Below are 27822 nucleotides of genomic sequence, written 5' to 3'. Positions count from 1 at the left end.
TAAAATATCCATTTCGGTGGACCTCTAAAAAAATAATTAAATAAAATGTATTAAAAAAAACTAAAAAGTAAAAATACGATAAAATTATTATAAAAAATTAAAAGGTAAAAGATAAGATAAATAAAAAAAAATTAAAAATAAATATAAAACAAATTAAAAAGTTTATAAAAAATAAAAATAAAATATTTTAAACAAATTGAAAAAATTTAAATAAAAACATTTTCGGTTTCGGCCTGACAATTTTTTTTATTTTGGTTGTTTTTAAATTTCTATTTCGGTGCACCTCTAATTATTTGGTTGTCTTTTAAAATCTCTGTAATGCTCCACACCAGTCCCTAGTCCTAAAGGCGAGGTGGCTAGTGATGAGACAGTGTTTGGCCATGGTTGAATGGTCAGCTGCCAGTGAGAAGGGCCTTAACGTGAGCAGCCTTGGGCTACCTTTGTTAGCTGTGTGTTGTTACTGGCCTTGTTTACCAGTGTGCTTTGTGTTGTGGCCTTCCATCCTCCGGGAAAGATATACCTACATGTTCACGCCGCATACTGAGTGGAGGGCCAGCAGTAGACCCATGGTGATAGCAAATGGTGTCAAAGTAGACTTTGTGCTGGTGAATTTTTGAATTGCTACTAAACTACCAGTCCGACAGCATTCAAAACTTCCTGGAATGTCAAATGCCATGTACTATACTTTTATCCTCTGACCACTAGATTACTGCCGAGTACTGTATAAATGTAGGGTTCAGAGGATGGACATACACATCCAAATCTGCAGGAAATGTCAAACTCCGAAAAGACTGATGGAGGCTGCAGCACTGGAACAGAGCAAAGGAAACAGGTGCCACAGGAGAGGCAAGTATACAGTGAATTTGTTTGCAGGGAACTGCAAACCCTTGCCAGTTGTTTGGTGCTACAACAAAGCTGCTTTAACTAGATCCATCTTGAGTTTAAGCTGAATTCCTTGAAAATTTGAAAACTACCCTTGCAAAAAGGATTCCCCTGCACTGCAAGGGATGCGCCAGGTTGTGGGCTGGCCCTCGATGACCTCACAATGCTGTTCCTGCATCGTATGTGATGACGCCTGCCACCGATGGAACACTGAAGAGGAGCAGCTTCAGGGGACAGATTGCACAGAGAGGAGGAAGCCTGTGGGAGTGAGTGATAGGCTAACTGAAATGACTTTTTTAATGGTACTCCATACGAATGTGAAATGTTTTGAATCCCCCCCCACCGAGTTCAGATTTAGGGAAAGTGAATCCTGACTGCTTGATGTGAGTCACTGTCCTTGCCCTTTGACCATCAGGCTTATTAAAAAAAAAAAACTGTGAAAGAAGCAAAGTGTTGAGGCAGATTGCTTGAGCAAAAGTAAATACACTCTATACATCTATTAGACTAAGAATCTGCCATCATTTAATAGGGAAAAAGCAGTGAAAATAAGATCAATCCACAAAACTGAACGAAAGGTGCATTTTGTATAGGTACAATGAGAGCTCGCCACTTACCCCCTGATGTTGCCAACACGAGATTGTCTGTGCCATCCTCATATGTGTAGAGAGCCCTGCAAAAAGACAGCAAAAACTGAAACAGCAGCACTTAAATGAGTCCTTATACAGAGTAGAAAAACAGGATATTGTTCTAAATAGAGGAACACCACAGAGCTCCAAATGTCCGTTTTATATTTATATTTCATAGTTCATATTATTTTTCACCTTTTCATACAGGTCTTATTTACTTATCAAAATTGTTGCTGCAACTGATTAAGCACCTCTGCCAGTGTAATCGTTTGTCCCAACCCCTGTAATTTCTGTTGAATAGCTTGGTCTGCTTGTTAATGTGAATAAAATATTAATAATGGCATTCATATATAGTTAATACTGCATATCTGATAGCACCAGCCATCCATCAGAATAATAGGAGTTTTGTACTCCCCATAAAATCCTTTTCATTTAAGGAGCACATGATAGCCCCCTATGTGATAGCATATTGCAGGTTGACAGGTCCTCTTTAAAGGAGACTCCCCTAATGTTCCCTGTGGACCTTAATGAAGCTGATCAATACAGATCATACACAGAGACAGGAGGAGGAACGAGCACCTGTGGCAGAAAAGGGGGGCAGAGGTGGTTCCAACTGAGATTTTGTAAGAAGTGCAAAAAGCACAAATTTTTTCATGTACCAAGCTCAATCATTTGCAATAGATCTTGTTTAAAAGATGCATCCACAGCCACAAGGTGACCACCTCTTCTATTTGGCACCAGACATGTTGCTAACCTTCAAAAACAAAAAGGAGCTACCCAAATCCCTCAGGAAAACTCATGAACCCAAAGTCAGAGGTGTACTCCAGGGGTTAAACCAGTGCTGTGTGTGAAGGAGGGAGCGCAGAAGTGACTCTTCTCCCAAGAGGCAACAAGGCAAACACACATGCTGCCGCAGTTCTGCACATCTCAAAATGCTGCCAAGCGAAGAAAAAGAGCAGACAATTTAAAATGGTGGTTGTGCCTAAACAGTGCTCAGCTGCTCTAGCAGTTAAACTGCCCCAGGAGTGAAACTGCCCCAAAGTCTAAAAAAAGGAGTGTAGCCACCACACTGATGTCCAGTATGCAATTAAAGCTTATAGGAAAGCCCAGCAACAAATGAGAGATTCAACTATCTAAATATACAGTAGCTGCTATAGAAAAGAGACAGACACACTTAGCTAGACACTTCCTGCCTCTCATTCTACTGCCATTTAGTTTCACTTTTCAAGCAGAGACAGGGCTTGGGAAAGTCAATCATCTTACACTCCAAAAGTATGTCATAGCATATATTTGAAACTGTAGCCATTAGTCTTCTAGCCACTTGCAACAAGTCTTTAGAGACTCAGCAAATTAAAAGTAGCACATCAATAGTCCAACAAAGCCCAACCACATATTAATGCAGTAAAGGAAAACATTTTTGTATCCCAAAGACTGGTTTCATTTCGGTTATTTAATTTATTATGGCGCTGTATTTACGGTCATAATTGAAAAACAAGGCATTGAGACTCAGCTGGATCTATATGTGTGCACAGTTGTAGTGAAATCCAGATTTACAGCAATAATTGTATTTACAGAAACGGCAGCAAAATACACACTATTCAGCATATAAATAGGTCCAGAAACAAAAACTGTTCCAGTCTCAAGACACAGTTTGTCCACCTTTGGGTGGTGCCAACAGAAAAGCTGAAACATTGTTTTCAATCACAGACTCCATGTCAGAGTCTTGCTGAATTGGCTGAAACTGGAGCCTTAGGTGGCCCTGTGGGCACAAAAGTTAACTGCTCACTGAAACCACTACAGCAGAATCACAGTTATCTTTTACGAACGATGGAAGAAAATTCTCTTTGGTGCACATGCAGATCACATTGAAGAGAACACAGAGGTTGCTTTGCAGCAAATTTGGGTAACCCAAACCCTGATTAAATATTCTTAATGCCAAAAAGGACCTCATGAATGCCTTATTTTCTGACGGGCTAACAAAATCTGATAACATTAAAAGAAGAACTCCAGAAATGTAAAAAAAAAAAAAAAAAAAAACCTTACCCTTGCAGACAAAACAAGCCCTTAACCCTTGCAGTGTGGAGGTAGCTCCACTAAGATAAGTTTTTGTTTTTTGTTTAACCATGAACATACCCATTAGATGCTGCAGATTTGAAACAATTTAGCTTTTTTTCCCAGATTTAGGAAATGGATGTAAATACTTCCAAGGTTGTATCAGACAAAATAGTGAATGACCATTGTGACACAGACGAACTCTAAATACAACTAGATTTATTCATTATGTATCAAGTATGCCAACATATAAGGCCCAGTTCACATTGCGCGATTTGCAAATCGCGCGTTTGTCGCGTGATTTGCATTTTGTGCGATATCGAGCAAATGCTTGCATCGAGCAAGCGAGAATCGCGGCAAAATCCGCTCCAAAAAGGGTCCCGCTGTAGCGACACACGACCCGCGACAGCAGGATCCTTTGCCCCATTGAGATGCATTGAAGAGCGATATCGCGCGGTAAATGGCCGCGATATCGCGGGAATTACCGCGTAATAAATCGCTCAATGTGAACGGGGCCTAAGGGCCTGTTCACACGACGTCCGTTTTGTGTGCTGACCGGCTCCGTACGCTGCTGCACTCAAAATGCATCCCAATGTATCCATGTGTTTTATGGGCTCCAGTTCTCACGTGCGCTGTCCGTTCAGCTTACAACAGAAAAAATACTGCATGTCACATTTTGTCAGGTCCGGAAACGCGAACGCGTCCAAAACACACTGCATTGCAGCTAACATACTAACAGCCCCACTCCAGCAAAAACGCGGCAAAAACGTACTACATCAGTCTGCAGATCCGCACCTGATCAGGACCTGATCTCCTTTAGGCGTGGGCCGTTTTGTAGCGCGTTAGGGACGGGCGGAAATACGCCAAGGTGGGAACGTGACCATTGAATACAATGGGATTTAGATGTTTGAGCAGTTTGTAGAGCGTTCGTCGAGCGTAGAACGCGCTACAAACCGTTCAGGTGTGAACCAGGGCTTAGCCCTGGTTCACACCTAGGCGTATTGCAGATGCGCGTCTGTCGCGTGTTTTTTTACCGCGATTCGCGGTAAAAAAATCGTGTGACAAACGCGCGTTTCCGAGGGCTACTTGGCTGTATCCCAATGGAAACGCGCAACAAAAATGGCCCAAAGTAGTACACGTACCTTTTCAGGCGTGAGCCGTTTTGTAGTGCGTTAGGGACGGGCTGAAATACGCCAAGGTGTAAACCAGACCCATTGAATACAATGGGATTTAGATGTTTGAGCAGTTTGTAGAGCGTTCGTCGAGCGTAGAACGCGCTACAAAACGTTCAGGTGTGAACGAGGGCTCAAGGCTGGGTTCACACCTAGGCGTATTGAATATGCGCATTTGTCGTGCGTTTTTACCGCGATTCGCTACTTGGCTGTATCCAGTGGCGTCGCTACAGGGGGGCAATTGCCCCCCCCTAGGTTTTCACTTGCCCCCCCCGTGTGCCCCCCCGCCAGGGATCGGCAAAGGTGTCCTTGCATGGTCCGCCGCGGTCGTACGGAACAGTTGGTACGTCCCAACACCCCCGTCCAATTTGATATTTCATTTAAAAAACATAACATAAAATAAAATATTTTCCTGATCCCTGGATCCACCGACAAGTGCAGCCTCCCGTCTACTATGCTGTCAGAAGCTGCATACAGCATGCGCTGGTTACTACTTAAACCGGCGCGCTGTGTGCAGCTTCTGAGAAGATACGCTATTAGCGTAGCGGGAGTGATGCAAAATGCGCAGCCGACTTCCTCGCTATGCTAATAGCGTATCTTCTCAGAAGCTCCACGCAGCGTGCCAGTTTAAAGTAGTAACCAGCACATGCTGTAGGCAGCTTCTGTCGCAACTGCAGGGCGCAGATGCCATCCGCAATTAAATCAGCTCTCGGCGCCCATCGATTGCGACATGCAATGAAAATTATTAGTGCCCCCCAGATCTGACTGTGGTATCTTATGTGCCCCCCCTATATATTGTTCCTAGAGTCGCCACTGGCTGTATCCCAATGGAAACGCGAGACCAAAACGCCCCATAGAAGTACATGTACTTCTTTGGGCGTAGGCCGTTTTGTAGCGCGTTCAGACGGGCTGAAATACGGAAAGGTGTGAACCATACCCATAGAAAACAATGGGATTTTCAAGTTTGTACGTTTTGTAGAGCGTTCATAGAGCGTTGAACGCGCGACAAAACGTAAAGGTGTGAACAGGGCCTAATTGCTTGCTTTCAGTGATACAGCCATATACTTGAAGAATACTTGCCCACTATTATCGTCAGTGAAACCGGGGCAGATTTATTTTCAAAGAGCAAGGACATTTCAACAAAATTATCACCATACAGATGAAGAAATTAACACTTTCATTTAGTTTAATAATTTACCAGATAATCACAATCTGATAAGAAAAATAAAAAGTTATCACAACAGAAGAAACCACCACTATTGCAAGCTTGTTGATGAGCTCAATGATCTGTGTTCACAATTTTCTTCATTCTCAATTTTTTTTAAATTGAACAATGGCAGGATGATTTTGCCAAATTAAGTTTATCTATAGAATACATATTACTAATGTTCAGTGATCAGAAGCTTCTTGCTCAGCTCTATAAACATGTTTATAGCATAAATGGGAGGCATCCTATAAAAGTGGAGGACAGGAAAATAGGATGTGCTCTCAAGATGGACACAAGATTCCAACAGCAGGTTTAAAATATTAGGAACAATCGGTGTTGTTTCTATGGGAAATCAATTTACTTTACCCTTTCTACACCTTTATTAGCAGAAATATTCTCTGGTCTCTTGAAATATACCAACCACTAAGTATCAGTAAGTTTTAGTACTGTGTCAAATATTGGGAGAGTGCCCTCAAAATACATATTATGATAGCCAAATTCTAAAGGATTTGGGGCAAATCTAAATACCATCAAAACCCAAGTATTCATTGCCTTCTGGCATTAAATGTGTGTTATTATAGCATAAATAATAACACATTATTATAAATATACCCTACCTCCCCCCCAAAGGCTCAAATGGTGGGAATATCTCATCATTTTTGTCTTTTTCTTGTAGGGTTTGTTGATGACAAAGACCAATCATTTCTATATTTTTCAGTTATTTTTTAGCAATCCAAAATGGTTTATTTGATATGGTTGTGTACAACACCTGTGATATGCAAAGTACAGTAATTCAATGTGACCAGACATCTCATTATTTGATTGATTTCTACGGGTCTCTGTACTTTGCACATCAACTTTATTCTTCTGCTAACAGGGTAACATTTTTTAAAGGCCCAAATAAACAAAAGCAATATATGTGTAAGTAGTGTTTACCTAACAGTGATCTATGCTTCTTATAGTGACACTAAACTGAGGCGTTAAAGCAGAACTATGAGTTAAGTGATTTCCACTCATCCTCATAGTTGGAGCCTACCTGTGAAAAAGAAGAAGTTGTCACAGGTCGGCTCTATAGATCAGGAAGAGCAGAAACATGTACCGATCCACTCACTTCCTGATAGTCTCCCTGCAGTGAGTGGTGACGGTCAGGGCCCTGTCACACCATCAGGAGTGCGTTCCAGTGCGTTCAGCCTTTGGTACGCACCCCAGCCAGGTCAGTTTTTGGGGGGGCGGGAGGGGGCGTGGCGGAGCATTGAACTCAATGGCACCGCAGCCACGCCCCCCACCTGTAATGCGATCACCGGCTCCCGAACGCGTGGCACATTAGTGCCTGCGTTCCGGTCCAGTGCAATCTGCAAAAAATGCTGCAAACACTATTGTTTGCTGCCACGCCCCTGCCCCCCAAAACACTGAGCCGGCTGGGATGCGTTCCAGAGGCCGAACGCACTGGAACACAGTGATGGTGTGACTGGGCCCTCATTCACCGCTCCCCACAGGGATACCCCCCTCCCCTTTCCGATCCCCCAGCGATGAGTGGAGGAACGAACGGGGGAGGGGGCAGGCACAGCTGGCTCTGTATTGTCAGAATCCGTCCCAGCTGTGGGGCTCTCAGTCCATCTCAGGCAATAGCCAGCTATATACTGAGCTTTGGGTCATGGGAGGACGTTTGTATATATCCTCCTTTGACCCTAAAGAGAACTATGGGGAAAAACACTTACCACGTAGTTCTCTTTTAAATCTTCCAAAAATACATTCAAGTACCTTAACTAAATCCTCAAATCATCTCTGAATTGGTGCTGACACTGTCCTTCCTTCTGGAGGGTGGCTACTTTTGTTCCCCGTGTGTTGTAAAGTAGTCACCGCTCCAAGCTCACTCTCATGATGGACTACAACTTCACTACAAATTGGTAAACTAAACATAAGATTGTAGTCCATCACGGGAGCGAGCTTGGAGTGGTGGCTACTTTACAACACACACAGGGACCATGGGGAACAAAAGTAGCCACCCTTCAGAAGGAAGGACAATGTTAGCACCAATTCAGAGATGATTTGAAGATCTACAGCTGAGTGATACACAAATAAGTTACATTTTTGTTAGATGTTAAACTTTTAAAATGTGCCTTAACTTTTGAGTTCAGTGTCACTTAAATGTTCCCTTGTGTTTGCATTTAGCATCAAAGTAGCCCTGTAAGGCCCCTAATTTATTTCTAAAGCACCAGCCACCACTGCCTGCTTCCTACATATAGAATGATCGGTCACCTTACCACCCAGTTGTTCTACTCTCAGGCATCATTAACGTCGTCGGCACTGCCTGTAGGAGGCAGGTAGGGGGTAAGAGTCCTCTCTTCTTTTCCACATCCAGCACCACCCTCCTTGGCCAAGATTTGCCTTGTGTGCCACATATATCCAGTCCCATTCCACCAGTTTAGATAGTAAAGTGAAATATGCTTTCTTAATGGCTTTATCAACATATTTTATATCTAAATCTAAAGATAAACCGTACTGTGTTGTAAAGATCATTTTTCCTAAATAGGCCTACCGCTAAACAGCAAAAGAGCTGGCCTAATTTAAAATGTAAATGCATCTAGAACAGCAAGTACTTAATATGCAAGATTGCCCAGGCTAGAAACATGAGCCAATACAAAGAAAAACAACTACAAGGCATTTATGACGGTCTTAAAACCAAACATTAACAAGAAAAAAAATTCTATAGAATACTTCACATTATATTCTACACAGCCGTCACATCTAAAGTCCAACAACCAGGAACACTTTGTACTAGCTAACAATATAGCAACTCTTTTCCACATTAATTTGCACCAAATTAAAAGTGGCCTGACATAAAAGAAGGGTCTTGCACAATTCATTTCCGTTCTGATAAGGTTATGCATTATTTATAAATGTTATGCAAAACAAACTTTGATAGACTTTGAGCCCTGATTTTCTGCTCTCTTCATATTGAACATAAACACTTAAGGGTAAAACAGGGTTTACAAAACAAAATATATTGTTCAAGAGAATACGTTAGTTCTTCTCATCGGAACATTTTAACAACCGTTGTGAAACTATGATCTGGACGCTTTAATTAATAAAGGACTATTAAAAATAAAATATGATCTGCCTTACATAAGACATTAACTGGAATTCCCAAGTGAAGATAAATAAACATATCTGCTAAATGCAGCAGATAAAGAGAATTGCTTGAAAGTGGATTAGCGTACATCAGCCAAGTATGATTCCCAAGTAATCAACGACATACATTAAAAAGGTCAACTACAGCCATTTTTTTTGTTTCATATCATTTTGGATAGAGCAGAAAATAATTAAAATATCTATTGGTGTTTTTGTGTGATCTGTGACCCCTTTGGGTCACAGAGACCTGACAGAGGCTGCAACCTAATGGTCCCCAAACTGAGACCTGTGGGCCAGATGCAGCTTTTAGCTGGCCTTTAATCAGCCTTTGAGGCACTATTCCTCCCACTGACACCAATAATAGAGCTCTATTCCTTCTACTGACCTCAGTAATAGGGCACTATTCTTCCCTCTGACCTCATCAATGGGGGCACTTTTCCTCCCTCTGACACCAATACTGGGGCATTATTTCTCCCTCTGACACCAATGATAGGGCACTATTCTTCCTCCCATGAACCACAGGTGCTAGGCCATTTTTTACTCATACTGCTTACCAACTCTGTGGCATATCTTACTCATATAACCACTGATGCCAGGGCATTTTTAACTCCCACTTCCCACAGTCTAGCCTGCCCTATTGGATTCTCAGCTCAGTTTTTTCATAAGGTACACGTGAACTTGTGTTTGTAAGATTAGGTCACAAATGATTGTTTTGTTGTGGTGAAATAGCTGAATACATTTTATGAGAAACTGAAATGTATAATGTTCAAAACAAAAAGAAACGGAGATACATAAGACCTAATAAAAAGTGGATTATCTAAAATGAGGAGCTATTAAAAATCACTAAACACCAAGTAGCTACTTTAAGCTACTTTTCTTGAAGTAGTAAAGCAGCCAATATAATAACGGTCAGCTCCCTAGTGCCCAGTAGCCTCATAATGAGCTTGTCTGTATTATTCTATTATCTAGGCCCTGCTGACTGATTACGCAGCTCAGGTAGAAGGCTTTATCATACGGTCACACAATACATAGCTAAAAGATGCCGATCAGTAAATGTAGTGGTAATATCCTATGCTGCTGTAGCTTGTACAGAGCAGACCATGGAAAATTCCCAGTACATCATGGGAGGGGAGCTAAATAAGAACAGTGGTTACTGATAGCAAACCAAAAAAAAACTGGCATTTCCATTAGGAATGCACTGTACGAGTACCGATATTTATCTTTGGGTACTCGTCTATACTGAATACCGCTACCGTTACTTCCGGCTAGCATGGAGTCGGCTTCCCGGGCAATCAGGAAGCTGACTCCATGCTAATTGGCTGGGAAGCCGGCTACCCAGCCAATCAGCATTGAGGAGGCTTCGTAGCCAATCAGGAAGCCGGGAGGTGGGTCATTACCCGCCACCCAGTAAGCCGTCTCCATGTTGTTTGGCCGGGAAGCCGGCTTCCCGGCCAATCAGCATGGAGCCAGCATTCCGGCCAATCAGGAAGCCGAGCGACGAGTCATTACCCGCAGTCCAGCTTCCTAATTGGCCAGGAAGCCAGCTCTATGTTCCCTCACGGCACTGTCGGTCAGAGGAAATCTCACTCTGACCAGAAGTTCCGGTATCGGGGAAGGTATTTGAGCATTTGGGCCAGTACGAGTACTCGCCCAAACTCTTGGTATCGGCACAGATAATAGTATCGGTGCACCCCCAATTTCAATTAACTTAAAGCAGACCTCTACCTACTGTATATCTTTGAAATAACAACAAACACACCTTTAGAAATATTTAGTAATGACAATCTACAAAACAGATACTTCTAGATAATTGCCGGCTTTGTATTCTTTGCATATCTTACTTCTCTTTTTTCCCAGTCTTCCGACAGTGGCCATGTTTACTAAGGGCAGATTACTGGCTCCCTATTTACTACCTTGAGCTCTGGCACATGTGACTAGGACATGTGACCATGCACATCATCTCAGTGGAGGAAAATGCCTTTCACCGAGATCTCATGAGATTACAGATGAGATTTCCCAGCAATGCTCTGCTGATGAAAAGGCAATCCCAGTGTTCATTGCTTTGGCAAACTGAAGTAATTTTGCCCTTTTAAAGCAGGAAGTGAATGCTCTGCAAGTTTAGGTATTTCTAAATCTCAGCATTTTACACCTGACATGTCTATGTTATTATTAATCATCATACATAGAGGGAGGCATTGGTAGAATTCGATTTTTTAGTGTGACGGTGCGCTTTTAGTAGTTTAACCAGTTGACATCCGCGGTGTTAAACCCCCTTCCCATCCAGGCCATTTTTCAGTATTCAGCGCTGCGGTACTTTGACATTTATTCCGTCATGCAGCGCTGTACTGAAATTAATTTTATACCCTTTTTTGGGGACAGATAGAGCTTTCTTTTGGTAGTATTTATTCGCCACTGGGGATTTTTATCTATGGACCCGCTGATCGCCTATATGTCAAACACCCGGTAACGGCTGTGTTTAATCGTCGGGTCTATTCTGCCCGTGCGTGCCCGCTAGGGGGCACACGCGAGCAGAAAATAATTGCCGTCTGGAGACGGCAACCCGCAAATGCAGCAGTGCCGTCCGTCCGTTTTTTTACTACGGGCGGACGGCAAGAGGTTAAAAGGTACACTTCAATAAAAGACAAATACTCCCCAATAGAATGGGACACTGCAGCTGTCCCACACTGGCTTCATACCCAGAGCCAAGCGAATATGCACCTGCTGACCAGTCAGCTCTTAGCCGTCATTCACACCTGATCGACGCAAAATAGGCAGCGTGTTTTTGTGCAGCGCAATTTAGCACATTTGTGCACATTTTACCACACAGACTTTGCAGCTGCTACATTGGAAGATATCAAATGGAAAACTGTCCTTGATGTTACATCAATTTCTGTGCACATTTCCTGCTTCTGTGGAGAGTGTTCCTGGAATTTTGGATACCGCTGCACAGCAAATACGATCGATCTACATAGGATGTGCTGCGTGGCAGCGGCTGCTGCCACCAAATTGCTGCTTCTGGAACTGGAGGAGGGTGTGGGGTCCCCACCGATATCCCTACCAAACCAGAAGGGACTGGTATGAATTTGGGAGATGGTATGAATTTTGGGAGATGTGGCCTGATTTCCCAAAAAATTGCTGAAGTCCTTCTTCCACAGTGTTTGTGGTGTGGGTGACGGGTGGCATATAAACAAGACTAATCAATGTCTCGCTTTCTGTGGATAGGAGAGTGCTGTCCTCCATGATGGCCACACTGCATGTGCGGAAAGGGGGACAGATCGATTTTTTCTGTCACAGGAATACCTATTTCTTTACACGTGTCACTTGTGAAGCGTGCTTTGTGCGTGGCAAAAACTATTGAAATGTGCAATTTTGTGCGACACCATTCAAGTCTATGGTGCCAAGAAGTGCTGAATCTGCCAAAAAGTAGTTCATGTACTTGCTACAAGCAATAGGCGTTTTGCTACAGGCGACATGACGCTCAGATGTGAACAGTATTTTTGGGGCAATGTTTTGGAGCGTTTTTGTGAGCAGAAAGCTTGTTACAAAATGCTCATTGTGAATGAGGGCTCAGTCAGTCTTTGCTCCAAGCAGACAGAAGTGACATTAGTAAATGTACTCATATGACCCAAAAGAGAAGTTATGCCAAAAAAAGGTTTGTCTTTACTTCTCTCTTCAGATTTGAGATGCAGATAGAAATCATATCCTATGTGCTCAGCATATTAGCTTTTTAATGAGGTATTGCTATAGTGCTATACTTCCACCATGCTACCTTTTTCAGTAATGAGGTGATCCGCAACTTTGAAGGTAGGAGAGGTATTCCCAAAAACACCCACTGCTGCTACACAAAGACTGATGTAACAATGTATGAAAACAGCTATACGCACTAATTAGATTCAAACCTACCTTGGAAGTCAGAATGTGGCTTCAGAAAATATACTCCTAATAACCCTGTGAAGTGATCTTTGGATAGGATTTAGAGAAAAGTAAACTGAATGAGCTTTCTGATTTAGGCACAGTTGCTGTGTTTGCAGGACATCATTAGCAGCTCCCCAGCTGAATTGGGTTAGGTCAGTTCTTTGCTAGACAGATATGCTCTTTTCTAGAACAGGATACATATTGAACACAATGTATATGCACTGCATTTTGAAGAATAGTAACCTATTTTTAGGCTTGTTGCGGTGCAGTAACAGGATAACTCCCACTGCGCTAAGGCATTAAAATAGATGATGGAAAACGTTGCCAACGTTTTCCATCGTCGATTCGTCGGCTAAAATTCAAATTTCCCGCTCGCCGCTTACGCCACGCCCACGTCAGTTAAGCCGCTCGCGCCTACGCTGGTATACCCACTCACGCGACGCTGCTTTCGCCACGCTGCCCGCTCGCCGCTTACGCCACGCTCCCGGTGAGCTTCCCGACTCGCCGCTGCCCGCCGACAACGAACAACGCCGCTGCCCGCCGACAACACCGTAATTCAAGGTAAGTCGAGATCGGCCGGGAGCCTTGTAATGTTTCCTGTGTGGTTTTTTTTTTAAAGCGGCACACTGCAGAACATTAGTAGCTATAGAGGAACACCAAATCCCTGCAATAATACATTAAACAGCCTGTATAATGTATTATTGCTGGGATTTGTTGTTCCTCTATAGCTGCTAATGTTGTGCAGTGTGCCGGTGTATTATACATTGGTTTTCTGCATTGCATTGTATTGTGCATGGTGTTCTGCATTGTATAATACAGTGACACACTGCAGAACACCAGCAGCTATAGAGGAACAACAAATCCCAGCAATAATACATTAAACAGCCTGTATAATGTATTATTGCTGGGATTTGTTGTTCCTCTATAGCTGCTGGTATTCTCCATTGCGCTGTATAATGTATTATTGCTGGGATTTGTAGTTCCTCTATAACTGGTCAGTGGTAATCTGCATTGTGCAGTATAATCATTATACGGTGCAATGGAGAATACCACCAGCTATGGAGGACTACAAATCCCAGCAATAGTACATTATAGTATAATGTTGTACTATTGCTGGCATTTGTTGTATTCCTATATAGCTGCTGGTATTCTGCATTTCGCCGTATAATCATTATACAGCGCACTGCAGAATGTCACCAGCTATAGAGGACTACAAATCCCAGCAATAATACATTATATACAGTGCAATGCAGAATAACCCCAGCTACAGAGGACTACAAATCCCAGCAATAGTACATTATAGTATAATGTACTATTGCTACATTCCTCTATAGCTGCTGGTATTCTGCACTGCGCCGCTGTATAATGTACTATATTGCACACCACACTCTTTTTTTTACTTCCACCGCACCAAGCTTGCTCCCGTGATGGACTACAATCTCAATATAAACTAGTAGTCCATCACTGGAGCCTTTTTTTTTATCCGATTAGTCGATTAATCGAACTTAATAAATCGGCTAACTAATCGATTATGAAAATAATCGTTAGCTGCAGCCCTACAAATAAAAAGGTAAATAATAGCGATACGTAATGGAAAGCGCACACAAAAAGAATGGTAATGAATTCTAAAGCTAGTGTGTTTGTTATGTGGCCATGTTAGTAAAGGTTTAGTAGTTTTCTTTAAAGCAAGCTAAATATGACTTCCTTTAAGTAAAGGTTTAGTAGTTTTCTTTAAAGCAAGCTAAATATGACTTCCTTTAATTCTTGCAACAAACATAATTCAGTTACATAGTTGCATAGTCAGTCTGGTTAAAAAAAAACACAAGTCCATTGAGTTCAACCTATAGAGATATGAAAAAGAAAAAGCTTAAACAGAAAGCTATGCCCAGTAACCCCCTGTTGATCCAGAGGAAGGCAAATACCCCTATAAAGCATGGTTCAATTTGCTCCAACAGGGGGGGGGGGGATTCCTTCCTGATCCCATGAAGCAATCGGATATTCCCTGGATCAACAATCTCTGATGCTTAATATACCTATAAGAACTCAATATCCAGTAATATTCTGTGCATTCAAGAATACATCCAGATTTTTTTAAAACAATTAACCGAGCTAGCTAGAACTAACTCCTGTGGAGTCTATTCCACATTTTCACAGCTCTAACTGTGAAGAATTCTTTCCGTATGCAAAGGTTAAACCTATTTTCCTCCAGAGTGCCCCCTTGTCTTTTGCAGTGACCTTAACGTGAATAATTTGGCACCAAGTTCTTTATATGGACCATTTATGTATTTATACATGGTGATCATATCCCCCCTTAATCACCCCTTCTCCAGAGAGAACAAATTCAGGTCAGCTAACCTTTCCTCATAGCTGAGCTCCTTCATGCCTCTTATGAGTTTAGTCGCCCTTCACTGCACTTTCTCCAGTTCCACAACATCCTTTTTGTGAACTGCATATTCCAGATGAGGTCTTACTAATGCTTTGTACAGGGGCAGGATTATGTCTGAATCTCTGGAGTTTAGACCCCTTTTAATGCAGGAAAATATTTTGCTTGCTTTAGAAACTGCGGCTTGACATTGCATGCTATTATTGAGTCTATGATCTACCAGAACACCCAGATGTTTGTCCATCATTGACTCCCCCAAACATACTCCCCCTAGAGCAGGGGTGGCAAACTCTGGCCCTCCAGCTGTGGTGAAACTACAAATCCCATGATGCATCTGCCTCTGCGAGTCGTGCCCGTGGGTGTGAGAATCTTGCAAAGCCTGAAGGGACTTGTAGTTCCACAACAGCTGGAGGGCCGGAGTTTGCCACCCCTGCCCTAGAGTGTATGACACATGCATGTTTAGTCCCCAAGTGCAGAACTTTACACTTATCAACATTAAACCTCATTTGCCAAATAGTTGCCCAATCACACAGAGCATTCAGATCTGCTTGTAAATTGGAGACATCCTGTAAGGACTGTATTCCACTACATAACTTGGTGTCATCTGCAAACACAGAAAAAGTACTTTTAATCCCCAACTCTATGTCATTTATAAATAGGTTAAACAGTAAGGGGCCCAACACTGAACCTTGGGGGACACCACTAACAACCTCAGACCATTCAGAGTATGAATCATTGATCACCACTCTCTGAATACGGTCTTTAAGGCCCGGTTCAACCCTGGGCGTTTTGTAGCGCGTTCCTACGCTCTGCAAAACGCTCAAACACCGAAATCCCATTATTTCCTATGGGTAGGGTTCACACCTGGGCATATTACAGGCCGTATGAATGCGCTACAAAACGCCCTACGCCCAAAGAAGTACAGGAGCTTATTTGGGGCGTATTTGCAGCGCGTATCCATTGGGATACAGCCAAGTAGCCCTCGGAAACGTGCGTTTGTTGCGCGTTGTTTTATCACGATCCGTGGTAAAAACGCACAGCACGAAACGCGCGACAAACGCGCATATTCTATACGCCTAGGTGTGAACCCAGCCTAAGCCAGTTTAGTTGCACCTTATGTTAATTCTTTTTTTTTTTCACCTTCACTACTATGTTAGAGAATCTCAGCAACCTTCCTTTTCAATTACTCTGGCAGACCCGCTAGCTATGAACTATAATCCAATGCCAGACACACAGGACATGTGTTGACACAAAGCCCTCGCTGCAGCAGCACAGCCACCTTACACGCAGCACTGGACTAGCAGATCGCTTTACCATCACAGATGCCCAAGGGCATTAGCAGCACCAGCCAGTATGTGGGACATACGTTTGCTGTCAATGCATTGCATCAGCTGTACTGGAGTGGGATCATGGCCTTACAGCAACACGCTGCAAATGAAGATACACAAACGCACAGCAGAAGATTATTGTAGCGGAGAAGAACTCTATCCTTTCCTTCAAGGTTCTGTTTATTATACCACAGTCAACGTAGGCATGCTTTTCATTTTTGCAAACAGAGTTTGAAGGACTACTAGCTAAATCAAGTACTGTGAAAAGATAGCAGCAATGGCATGCATTGTTCTGGAAAAGAGAAGCAGTGCTTATGTAACTGTTAGTATTAATATTAATACTAACAGTTAAGATATAGGGAAGAATTTAAAAATTAAGACCTGCTGGCCTCTCCTGTCTTTACTGAGCATGTCTATATATAAAAAAAAAAAACTCCCATTAAGCTATGCTGTATGCAAGCTGTGTGATCAGCAATTCTGGACTACATATTAGCTTCTCTCCAATAGCAAAGAATAGAAAAGAAAAGCTTTACAACAGAGCCATGAATGTTCCTGGCATGCAACAACATACATCAGTACTGGAAGGATGAAAAGCAATTCACATGCTACCCAATAGGACTGGGTATTTCTCTTCCTTGGAGTGGCAGGCAAGTAAAAGGCAAATATGTGCTGCTGGAGAGGGGGAAGCAAAGTGATCCTGTTTGTTGCTTTGCCCTGCAGTGAAGAATGAGGATGCCAGACAGTGAAGCAAAAATGAGGATGCCAGTCACAGAACTTGCACCTAAAAAAAAAGTCTACAACGACAGCTCAAATATTACAGTTCTGACAGGTCCCTTAGAGGAGAACTATGAGGCGAGTGATTTTCACTATTTTCATAGTTCGAGCCGACGTGTGACAATGAAACTGTCGCATGTCGGCTCAATAGATCGAACACATACCGTCGCTCTCTCACTTCCTGATCCTGTCCCTGCAGAGAGCCGTGACTGTCACTCACGGCTCCCCCTTCCTGGCCAGGCCATTTTTCAGTATTCAGCGCTGCGGTACTTTGACTGACGTTTATTCAGTCATGCAACGCTGTACTGATACGAATTTCATACCATTTTTTGGGGACACATAGAGCTTTCTTTTGGTGGTATTTAATCACCACTGGGGTTTTTATTTTTTACCATATAACAAAAAAAGTACCCTAAATTTTTGAAAAAAAAAAAAAGTTTCCCTATAAAGTGTTATGAAACATTTTTCACCCCAATTTTTGGGTATAATATAAAAGACGGGGTCACGTCGGGTAAAAAGACACTAAACAAGTCAACCTTTAAAAATGCCCGCAAAATCGCAGAAAACGACCGCAACCAAAATTGGCCATAGGCGACACTTTAAAGTTTTTACCGCTCATCCGTTTAGTGTTATCAGTGATTGATGGCCCTAAAATTATTGCTCTCACTCCGACGCTCGCGGCGATATGTAACATGTGCTGCATAATGGCCGCAATCATCGTTTTCGTACATAGGCGCACCCAACGCATGTTTGCATGTGTATGTGGATGGGCGGGGGACTTTAAAACATTTTTTGTGTTTTTTTATTATTATTTGTGAATATTTTTTTTACCTTCTTTATTTTTTTTAATGCTGTAATTATTTTATTTTTTTTACACAACTTTATTGCTATAACATAGGGGGATTAAGAAATCCCCTATGTAATAGCCAGTTCACCAAACAGGTCCTCTTTATGGAGACATCAGGGGTCTCCAAGACCTCTGATGTCACCTAGGGACCCCCACAGAAGCTGATGAAGCAGAGATCTGCTTCATCAGCTTCTCTCCGGTGTTCTGCACTGGAGAGTGACACTGAATGCAGGAAGTGACGTAGTAATGGTCTCCCTTTGATCTGCTTTTAGAGCGTCGCCGCGCCGTCGCCGTGCCAGTCCCAGCCGCACCGGCCACATCGGATCACGGACCGGCGACAAGGAGACACAGGTACGGAGGGGTGGGGAGGCCGCACACCCGCAGCTCCTGCAAGCGATCGGGCGTCTCTAAAGACGCCTGATCGCTTGTATGTAAACAGCCATCGCTGGCTGTTTACATGCTCACAGTTTTCCCTCTCGTGTGCGCGCTGAGTGCCGCACACGAGAGGGGGGAGCGGCAGGACGTCTTAAGACGCCCTCCCGCTCCTAGCAGACTTTCGTCCGGCCGTTCACACACGGCCATGGACGGAAGGTGGTTAAATACCACCAAAAGAAAGCTCTATCTGTCCCCCAAAAAATGGTATAAAATTCATTTCAGTAAAGCATTGCATTCTATGACGGAATAAACGTCAGTCAAAGTACTGCAGCGCTAAATACTGAAAAATGGCCTGGCCAGGAAGGGGGTCTAAACACCTGGTCAGCAAGTGGTTAATGATATACTTCAATGTCATTCCAGTCTTCAAATGTTACTTGCAGCAAAGATTCTAAACCGTTCACTTCACTTATCTCCTACAATCCTCTGTTGTGCTAAAAAGAACATGCCATCAGCCCAACATAAAGCTCTATCTACATGAAAATGTGTTCATCACACATTAAGGGGGTCCTGTGACCCCTTTAAAATGTTTTTAAATATGAAAGTGAAGAAAATCTCATAAAATGTGGATAATCTCATCAAAATGTCCTAACATTTTTAAAACCTTGTTTTTGTGTATAGTTTATTATATATTTACAGCAATATACATTTAGTAGCAATCATACATTCTTATTACACAAACAGGCTCTGCTTCCTACAGACCCTTTTATCTTATTGGTAGGACCTGATTGAAAACAACAGATTTTTTTGGAGGCTCCAGTAACGTCATACCCCCTTACTATGTACATGATAGCAGTAAACAATGTCATCTTTGCCAAGTAAAAAAAAGTGGTACTTTGTAAAAAAAAAAACCTATTAGTGCAGGGGTGGTCAACTCCAGCTGTTGTGGAACTACAAGTCCCATGAGGAATTTCAAGACTGACAGTTACAGGCATGACTCCAGAGACAGAGGCATGTTGGGATTTGTAGTTAAAGCACAGCAGATGGAGGGTCAGAGTTGCCCACCCCTGTATCAGTGTATAGGCTAGCTATTAGCTATTGATCCACATACTGCAGCTATACACCATCTGGAGATCTATATAGTAGAGAAAAATTATTGACATTTTAGTATCTAAAAATGGCAGACAAGTACAGAATCTGCTTTTCTGAATGAGTCATAACACACTGGGAGATATGTAGAAAGCAGAGGAGATGTAGCACCCTGTTATTCAGTGGTCCGATTTCCATGATGAGCATAGTAACATTTCCAGCCGCCTTCTCAAAGATCCATAAAGCGTCTGCTACGTACATAGCGGCTAGAACACTGGGGGATGGGAAGTTAGAAACGATGATGTGTGAGAAATAAATACGTAGAGAAAGAGGTGCAGGAGATTTTGGGGCAGTGCCCAGAACGCCTTGCACCCCCTCCTCTCTCCTACAGCACACAGACAAAAGCAGACCCCACAGCTCGCAGATATAAACAGGGGGCTAGAGAATGTTGCCATGGAAGCAGACTGGGGAACCTAGTGATGGAACCCATTCGTGAAGCTCGCTGATTAACAGAAATCTACCTGTTAATAAACATGTCAAATACTGCTGATGTTTACAGAGCTGGAATGACGCTGAGAAAGACGAATACACCACACATCATACCATCAAGCTTATTCAATAAAAGCAATGCAAAAAGTGAATCACAATTTGAAAAACGTAACCAGTCAGAAATTATATCTTTTAAATCAATGGACCACTACAAGTCCCATCGCTATCAATGACTACATTTTGTACATCATTTTTGCACTCTAATGCCCCTTTCATGCGGGCATTCCGGTCAGGTCTGCCTGTCAGTTTTTCAGGTGGATCTGATTGGAAGCCCCGTATTAGGGTGCCCATACACTGCGAATTTGGGCTACTTCTTAAAGGAACCGGACGAAATTCGTACAGTGGGTGACGCTGTTGGCACCCTTTCGTCCGGCATCCAATGATTGCCCATACACTGTGCGAATTTCGGCTGCTTCTTATGAAGCAGATGAAATTCGTACAGTGGGTGCCATTGTTGGCAGCCTTTCGGCCAGCATCCAATTTGCTGCCAGCTCTGTTCAGGAATTGGGATAGCAGCAGGCGGCATAAAAAAGAGACAGCGGGGATTCCTCGATCGACGCACACGTAGCATTAAGGGGGAATTGGCTCTATTTTTTTTTGGACCAAAACAACTAGGAGCAGTGTATGGCCAGCTTTGGTCTATGGGCATCCAGATCCAAGTGTCCGTTTACATTAGATTACCCCTGGCTCCGGCCAGGTCCAGAAAACCAAACTGATCAGAGTTCTGTTTTGGCGGACCTGAGTAGCGAGTCAGGGGTAATCTAATGTAAAACAGATACATGTCCATTTACATCCGATTCCCCATAGGGGGATCTGGTCATTTCAGTTATTTCCTCCATCACAAGATGGAAGAGAAGTCTGGAATGACACTGATGTGACATACGTTCCGATCAGAGATCCCCTTCTGATTGGAACTGAAGGCGCCTGTGTGAAAGGAGTGTGGAAGAATGTGTATATATGAAATTTGTTGCCCTCCATTTTGTTTTTATATTCCACCATTTTGTCTTTCTCTTTTTAAAGAAATGAAACTGTAAACAAGTACCAGGTTTCAGCTGAAACTAACTGGCCTTTTCTGAAGGTAATTTTGTACATAAGGTTTGGATGCATGCGCAGTCAGAAATATGATAATTACAAAACATGTAAAGTAGTGTGCAAGGTAACTGCTTCCCCTCCAGCGGCAATACATAAACGGCCGGACAGGAGGTTTCTAGATGTGAGTGGGGGTTTTAAAACTTCTTTCCTCGCCCCCACTTGTGCACGCTGTCCAGCGCACGCACACGAGTGGGAAAACTACTCAAATTTCAATACAAGAAGCATTCCGGCAGCTGTAGAGTCACCTGATCACTTGTATTTTGCATGTGCGTGTGCAGCCTCTGTTACCACTAAACCGATGAGCGGTAAACCTTTTTTTCACCCCAGTGGTGATTAAATACCACTAAAAGAAAGCTACATCTGTCCCCAAAAAATGGTATAAAATGTATTTCAGTACAGCGTTACATGACTGAATAAATGTCAAAGTGCCACAGTGCTGAATACGGAAGAATAGCCTCGGCAGGAAGGCGGTTTAACACTTTAGGAACTGCTAATCCTGAGACCGAGTATGTGTGTGTCAGTTTGCCTTCCTCGCATGATCATGCAAAACAAAAGGGCATTTATCTTGTGCAACAAAAACCTTACTGAATAAGCATAACATGGACGGAGAAATTTTGTAAGCCTGTGTATGCATTGGATATTTTACAGATGCAAAAAAAAATAAGATTATTTATGTTTACTGTTATTCTTGCAAGACGGCAGCATGAGAAACCCTGTCATATATGATATCCAAGTCACTTAAAGCTGAACTCCGGGATAAGCCAATATTGTCTAAACACAGTGTCATGTGCAGGGCTTGAAAAATTTGGCGGTGTCTCACCAGTCAGTCAAAAATTTCACCAGTCAGCATGACCGGACTATAGCCTTGCAATATATGTTAAAAAATTTTGGGGACAGATAGAGCTTTGTTTTGTGACCCCACGGGGGGTTATTTGTTTTTACTTTATAATGAAAAAAGTACCATAAAATGTAAAAAAAAAAAAGTCTCCCTATGTTATAAAACATTTATTCTTACCCATATTTTTAGTACAACATAAAAGTCGCGGTCACGTCGTGTAAATAGACACCAAACATGTCAAGCCTTAAAATTGCGTGTGCCCGCAAAATCGCAAAAAACCCCCATACGCGACGATTAAAATGTTTTTACTGCTTATCAGTGATTGATGGCTCTAGAATTATTGCTCTCACTCCGACATTTGCGGCGATATGTAACATGTGCAGCACAATAGGCGCAATCGTCGTTTTCGCACGTAGGCGCACCCGACGCATATCTACGTGTGTATGTGGGGGGCGGGGGACTTAAAAAAAAATTTATTTTTTATTTTTTTTATGCTTTATTTATTTTTTTATGATTCTTTATGGGCTCCACTGTCTGCTCGTCACAGACGAGTGGATTTTCGAGCCCTGGTCATGTGTACTCTTCCTTAAATCTTAGGCCCTGTTCACACCTTTACGTTTTGTCGCGCGTTCAAGGCTCTATGAACGCTCTACAAAACGTACAAACATGAAAATCCCATTGTTTTCTATGGGTATGGTTCACACCTTTCCGTATTTCCGCCCGTCTGAAACGCCCTACAAAACGGCCTACGCTCAAACAAGTACATGTACTTCTTTGGGCCGTTTTTGTTGGGCGTTTCAATTGGGATACAGCCAAGTAGCCCTCGGAAACGCGCGTCTGTCGCGTGGTTTTTTTACCCCGAATCGCGGTTAAAAAAACGCACGACAGACGGGCATATTCAATACGCCTAGGTGTGAACCCAGCCTTAGTGTAATGTATGTACTTCTTCCAGACCTGTGTAGTACTTCAGTGTGAATCCTTGCCTCTGTGCAGGAGCTTCCTGTATTAAGACCGTTTGTCTTTGTTGTAATGATGTCATTGCAGTTCATTACATCAATAATGAAAACATGTGAAAGGGAACCCAGAGCTCTAAAAATGAGAATATAAAAAATCCATAAACAATATTTCATGTTTGCACAATTCCCCCCATTCCATTTAATTGTGCGCTCACTGGACACCATTTACAAGGAGAACATTTCAAAAATGACCTAACCTTGGGAAGCTGGAGTCACAAGCTGGGTCACAAGGAGCTTTGCAGCCAATCCCCCTCTGTGTTCTCTAGATCAGAGATAAGTCACAGCAACCATTCATAGTGACAAGTTAAAAGAAAAATCTCATCCCAAATTTCAACCAAGGTCCACTTTGTGCAGACACATTCTATGGAGGTGAACTGCATTTTCACATGTTTGTGGTAGACAACAATGAAAGTGAACCAGGGTGAGTTCATCTCTGAGATCGTTTTGCTATTTTTTTTTCTAAGCTGAAAGCTCACCTTCAGCCTTGTACAGCTGTAAAGGGTCCTCTCCTGGACTGAAATAGCTTATTCCGATTTTACTGCCCACTGTGAGCTTCTCACAGTATGCATCAGAAGCTGCAGGATGTCAGAGCCTGTTTCATTTCCTGAATGGAGGACATCCACCATCATCATCTATACCTCCCCAGCCTGACTGTCCCTGGCCTGTCCTTTTCACTCATTCGATTTCACATCTTTCAACCATGGAGGCTCGGCATCATGCAGGCATAACCTAGGGCAGTCTGCATGTAAATTCAAACTCTCGTCAAAGAATTCTATTTGCATAACACCTCCCAAGAGACAGCCTACTACTTGCATCAGAACTGAGGGTTCTTAAGAGCAGTACAGAGGCAGGGTGATGCAAAGTTTTCAGAAAATTATGAGAAGCACAGAGGCCCAGTGATGACATCACAGGGTGTAAAATGAGGTATGTAATAAAAATTAAACAGATTTAATGAACACGATGATGGGGAACCAAATAGGGCAAAATATAAACAGATTCAACTTCAGCTTTAAATAAATAGTTAAAAATAAACGGTTTTGTTTCATGACCCCAGCAATCCAGTCACCAACAATTTTAATAAACAGTGAGTACAATATATTATAACATCTTCCACATGTTTAGCAAGTCATTTAAGGAGACGTAAAGAAAAATGATGTATTATACAGTAGGTGCATGCAATTTCCAGGGAATGTCTGTAAAACTATTTTAACAGCCATTCATTACTAACATGTTTGAAGAAGAATAAAAACTACTGATAAAAGTAATGGTTTCAAACTGTCTACCCGTCCATGGACCACTGTTCACATGGCAACTGTCACAGCAAAGCAGTGAGCAAATCATTGCTAAATGGAATTGATAAACATTTTGCAAGTTTTTCACCCCACGCAGCATTCATTGTGATAAAAATGAAACATTACATTTCACCTCTTAAGTGCTTAGTTTAGGGATGCACCGATACTTGGCATTTTCATGAGAACTACCAGGGTTGCAGCGGTTGCAGCTGGGACCTGGCTCTGGCACTCCACCACTCTCCTGAAATCATTAGTCTGTATGGTTTTATTGTCGCATGACAATAAACAAAATGTATCAGTACTTGTAAGTACTTTGGCAAGTATCAGTACTTGTACCCGCAACACTGGTATCGATGCATCCCTTTATATATATATATATATATTTATAAAAACAAAATCATACATTAAAACAGATGTACAAATCCCAGGAGCTCCGTATGCTCCTTACAAATCACAGCTGCCTCCTAACTTTTGAATTTTTCACTAGTCTAGTCTTGGAGCTCGAAGAGTATCGGTACATGTACTTGTACCGAGTACTGTACTTAAAGCCTTTCATGCCAAGGACAATGCAATGATCACCTCTATACAGCAAAACATGTATAGAAACTGAAGCTGGCCATAGACGGCTCGATTTTCTCGTTTGGCGGGGTTCCGGCACTGGTTGGAATGCACTGGGTCGCATAGTGGAATCCTCCGTGCGCTCTGGGTCAGGAGGGGACATGGCAGTGCCATTCAAGTCAATGGCACTGCAGACACGCCACTACTCATAGTGCGATCACCTGCAGCATGGTACAGCAATGCCCGCGAGACCATGCCGTGCCTGGAGATGGTGTGAACCGGTCCTCAGTGTGTACCCAACTTGAGATAAAATACAATTGCTTTTTAATGTTCCCCTAGAAAAAATCAAGCATTTAATCCTTCCATGGTGGGGATTTCTGCTTCACCCTTCAAAAACACAGTAGAAACATTCAAAGTATATGCACTGTACAGCTGCATTTTGAAAACATGTTTGATATTCGGGGTGATTGGGAGGAACAGTCAACTGCTGTCCTCTGCGTAGACAACTTGATTATCTGTAGACTTGATTTAGGGCTTGTTCACACCATCTCAGTATGGTATGCACAAAGTGGATTTATTTAATTTGTAGCTACTGAGGATTATATTTACATAAAAAAATTTGTCTGGAGTTCAGCTTTAAAGGTGAGGCTCTGGACGCCAGAGCGAATGGGATCAAGCATGGTTTTTACAAGAATAGAAATCTTTATACAACTTCAATTTCCTTTATATATCTGTATTGACAGATCATTTTGACTTGCAGCCTTCAGTATAGGAAACACCTGCATATGCAATTTTTATTATATACTTGGATTTCTTTTGGAAAGGGTCCATCAAATCTGTTACCTTGTGAAAGTAGCAGTGACTTTATCACTGAACTGTACATATCCTGTGTAGAGAGCAGAGATGTTGTGGGGACCCAGCAGGTCCACCCACTATAGAAAATCTGCAGAAAGCTGCAGAAGGGGGGCGGATACAAGACCAGTCACCCTGCACATGGAGAGAGAACAGCAGTGACTGGTCTTGATTACAGGAAGCTCCTGCACAAAGCAAACTAAAGATTCAAGTTAGAATATGCATGCCTATTGTATTCAGACAATATTTTCTTTATCATGTTTAATGTAATGTGCAGTCTCAGGCTATGGATAAGTAAGGGCAAAAGCTCAACAAAGTCATGATTTACATTAAAAAAATGTCAGATCCTAGTACTTTTATATTAGGTTTCTTACTGTGGGTAAATTTTGTTTGTTTTTGCATTATTTCCATCATTGTATGCTTTCTTTTATTGGCTCAGTCTTATGAAAGTTATACTTAAAGCAGAACTCTGGGCAAATAAAATCTTAACTCTTGCAGTGGGGCTACCCTACCCTTCAAGTGCTCATTTTGTCTAGGGAGCTAAAATAACAAAGCTAAATTCACCAGATCCTCCAAGCCAGACGCCTGTGAAAGCATACCCTCCTGCTCGGCTGTAAAAGCATTTCCTCTGCTGCAACAATGGCATGTCCCTCGGTACTTTGATATTTTATCTCCCTAGACAAAACAAGCACTTAACCCTTGCAGTGTGGGGGTAGCCCCACTGCAAGGGTTAAGCTTTGATTTGCATGGAGTTTCAATTTAAATGCCAACACACTACCATAGCAAAAATGTCTGCAGATTGATTGGTAGCTAACAGCCCCAGCCAAATCTTTTGTACAAGCAGGGGTGGCCCCTTGGCAGCGTGCATACTGCATCTTTGCCAGCGTTACAGGCACTGGTCCTCTAGATAGGCACGTAAATGTGTTTTTGTAATTGTAAAAGCTGCAGTGTACTGAGGCAAGCGGCATCCCTCTGTTACCATGGCGATACTGCGGCTGCTAAGCTGGGCAGCTGACAGATTTTAGTATGGAAGGAACAAAACGCCTCGACCCATCATTCTCCTTGCAAGAAATTCAAGCCTTGAAGACACCCTTTCCTCCCCCCAATAATTACAGACTATCCAGAGCAGCTGGGGATAGGAGGAGGGAGCCGTCTATTGTCTGAACGGAGTCTGATGTGAAATACATCTATCTGCTATGGCAGCCTTAATGTGTCATTAGACACTCATAAGGGAAGCAGATATGACAATTTATTTTGGATTGGGATAAGCAATGCAATACTCAGGAAGGAGGGAGCAGACATAAAATGAGTGATGGGCCAATGAGGTCATATCCTGACTGGGGAATATAGGGAAACGTGACCTTGCTTTCTACAAAGAACAAAGAGCTTCCATTTCCAGCAGAGATAGAAATAAGCTATAGCCCTATAAGAACATGATACCCCAAAAAAATTTACATCTCTTTTATAGCTGGCAACAAAAGGAGCACCTTTAGATCTTCCTATCCTGGTCATACACCACCCAGATTTTGTTATCATTAACAGTGTTTCAAAAATTAAGGTAATTACTGCAACAATAACTCAAAATATGCAATCACTGAATACACAAATTTTTCCCTTTGACAGAAATCTGCAAGTTAAGCAATTTTGGCATAGGCCATCATCGACATGTGTGTATTGGGTGTTAGGAAAAGTGGTATGCTGGATCTGGTTCACCGGCGCTCCCAATCACAGACTACCATACAACGTGCAGATGAGGTGGAGTGATCTCCCCTCTGGTGTAACCCACAGGGGCCTTACACTTTTCGTTGCTAGAGAGCGGGTGGTTGATTTAGGGTGCCGAGAGTGC

At 42.5% G+C, this 27822-nt stretch overlaps 1 protein-coding gene across 3 annotated transcripts in view; it reads right to left on the bottom strand.

Moving 5' to 3' along the window:
* DBN1 (drebrin 1) overlaps nucleotides 1-27822 on the bottom strand; it is a 92494-nt gene that overhangs the window by 29307 nt on the left and 35365 nt on the right. For all 3 annotated transcript variants that reach the window (XM_018552409.1, XM_018552407.1, XM_018552408.1), the window contains exon 2: nucleotides 1497-1552. In XM_018552409.1, the coding sequence (XP_018407911.1) occupies nucleotides 1497-1552 (56 nt within the window). The remainder of the gene's footprint in view (nucleotides 1-1496; nucleotides 1553-27822) is intronic.

This window comes from Nanorana parkeri, unplaced genomic scaffold, assembly GCF_000935625.1.
Source record: "Nanorana parkeri isolate BGI_ZX_2015 unplaced genomic scaffold, ASM93562v1 scaffold87, whole genome shotgun sequence".
Classification (NCBI taxonomy): domain Eukaryota; kingdom Metazoa; phylum Chordata; class Amphibia; order Anura; family Dicroglossidae; genus Nanorana; species Nanorana parkeri.
The sequence above is the reverse complement of the archived record's forward strand: the minus strand, read 5'-3'. Positions and strand labels throughout refer to the sequence as shown.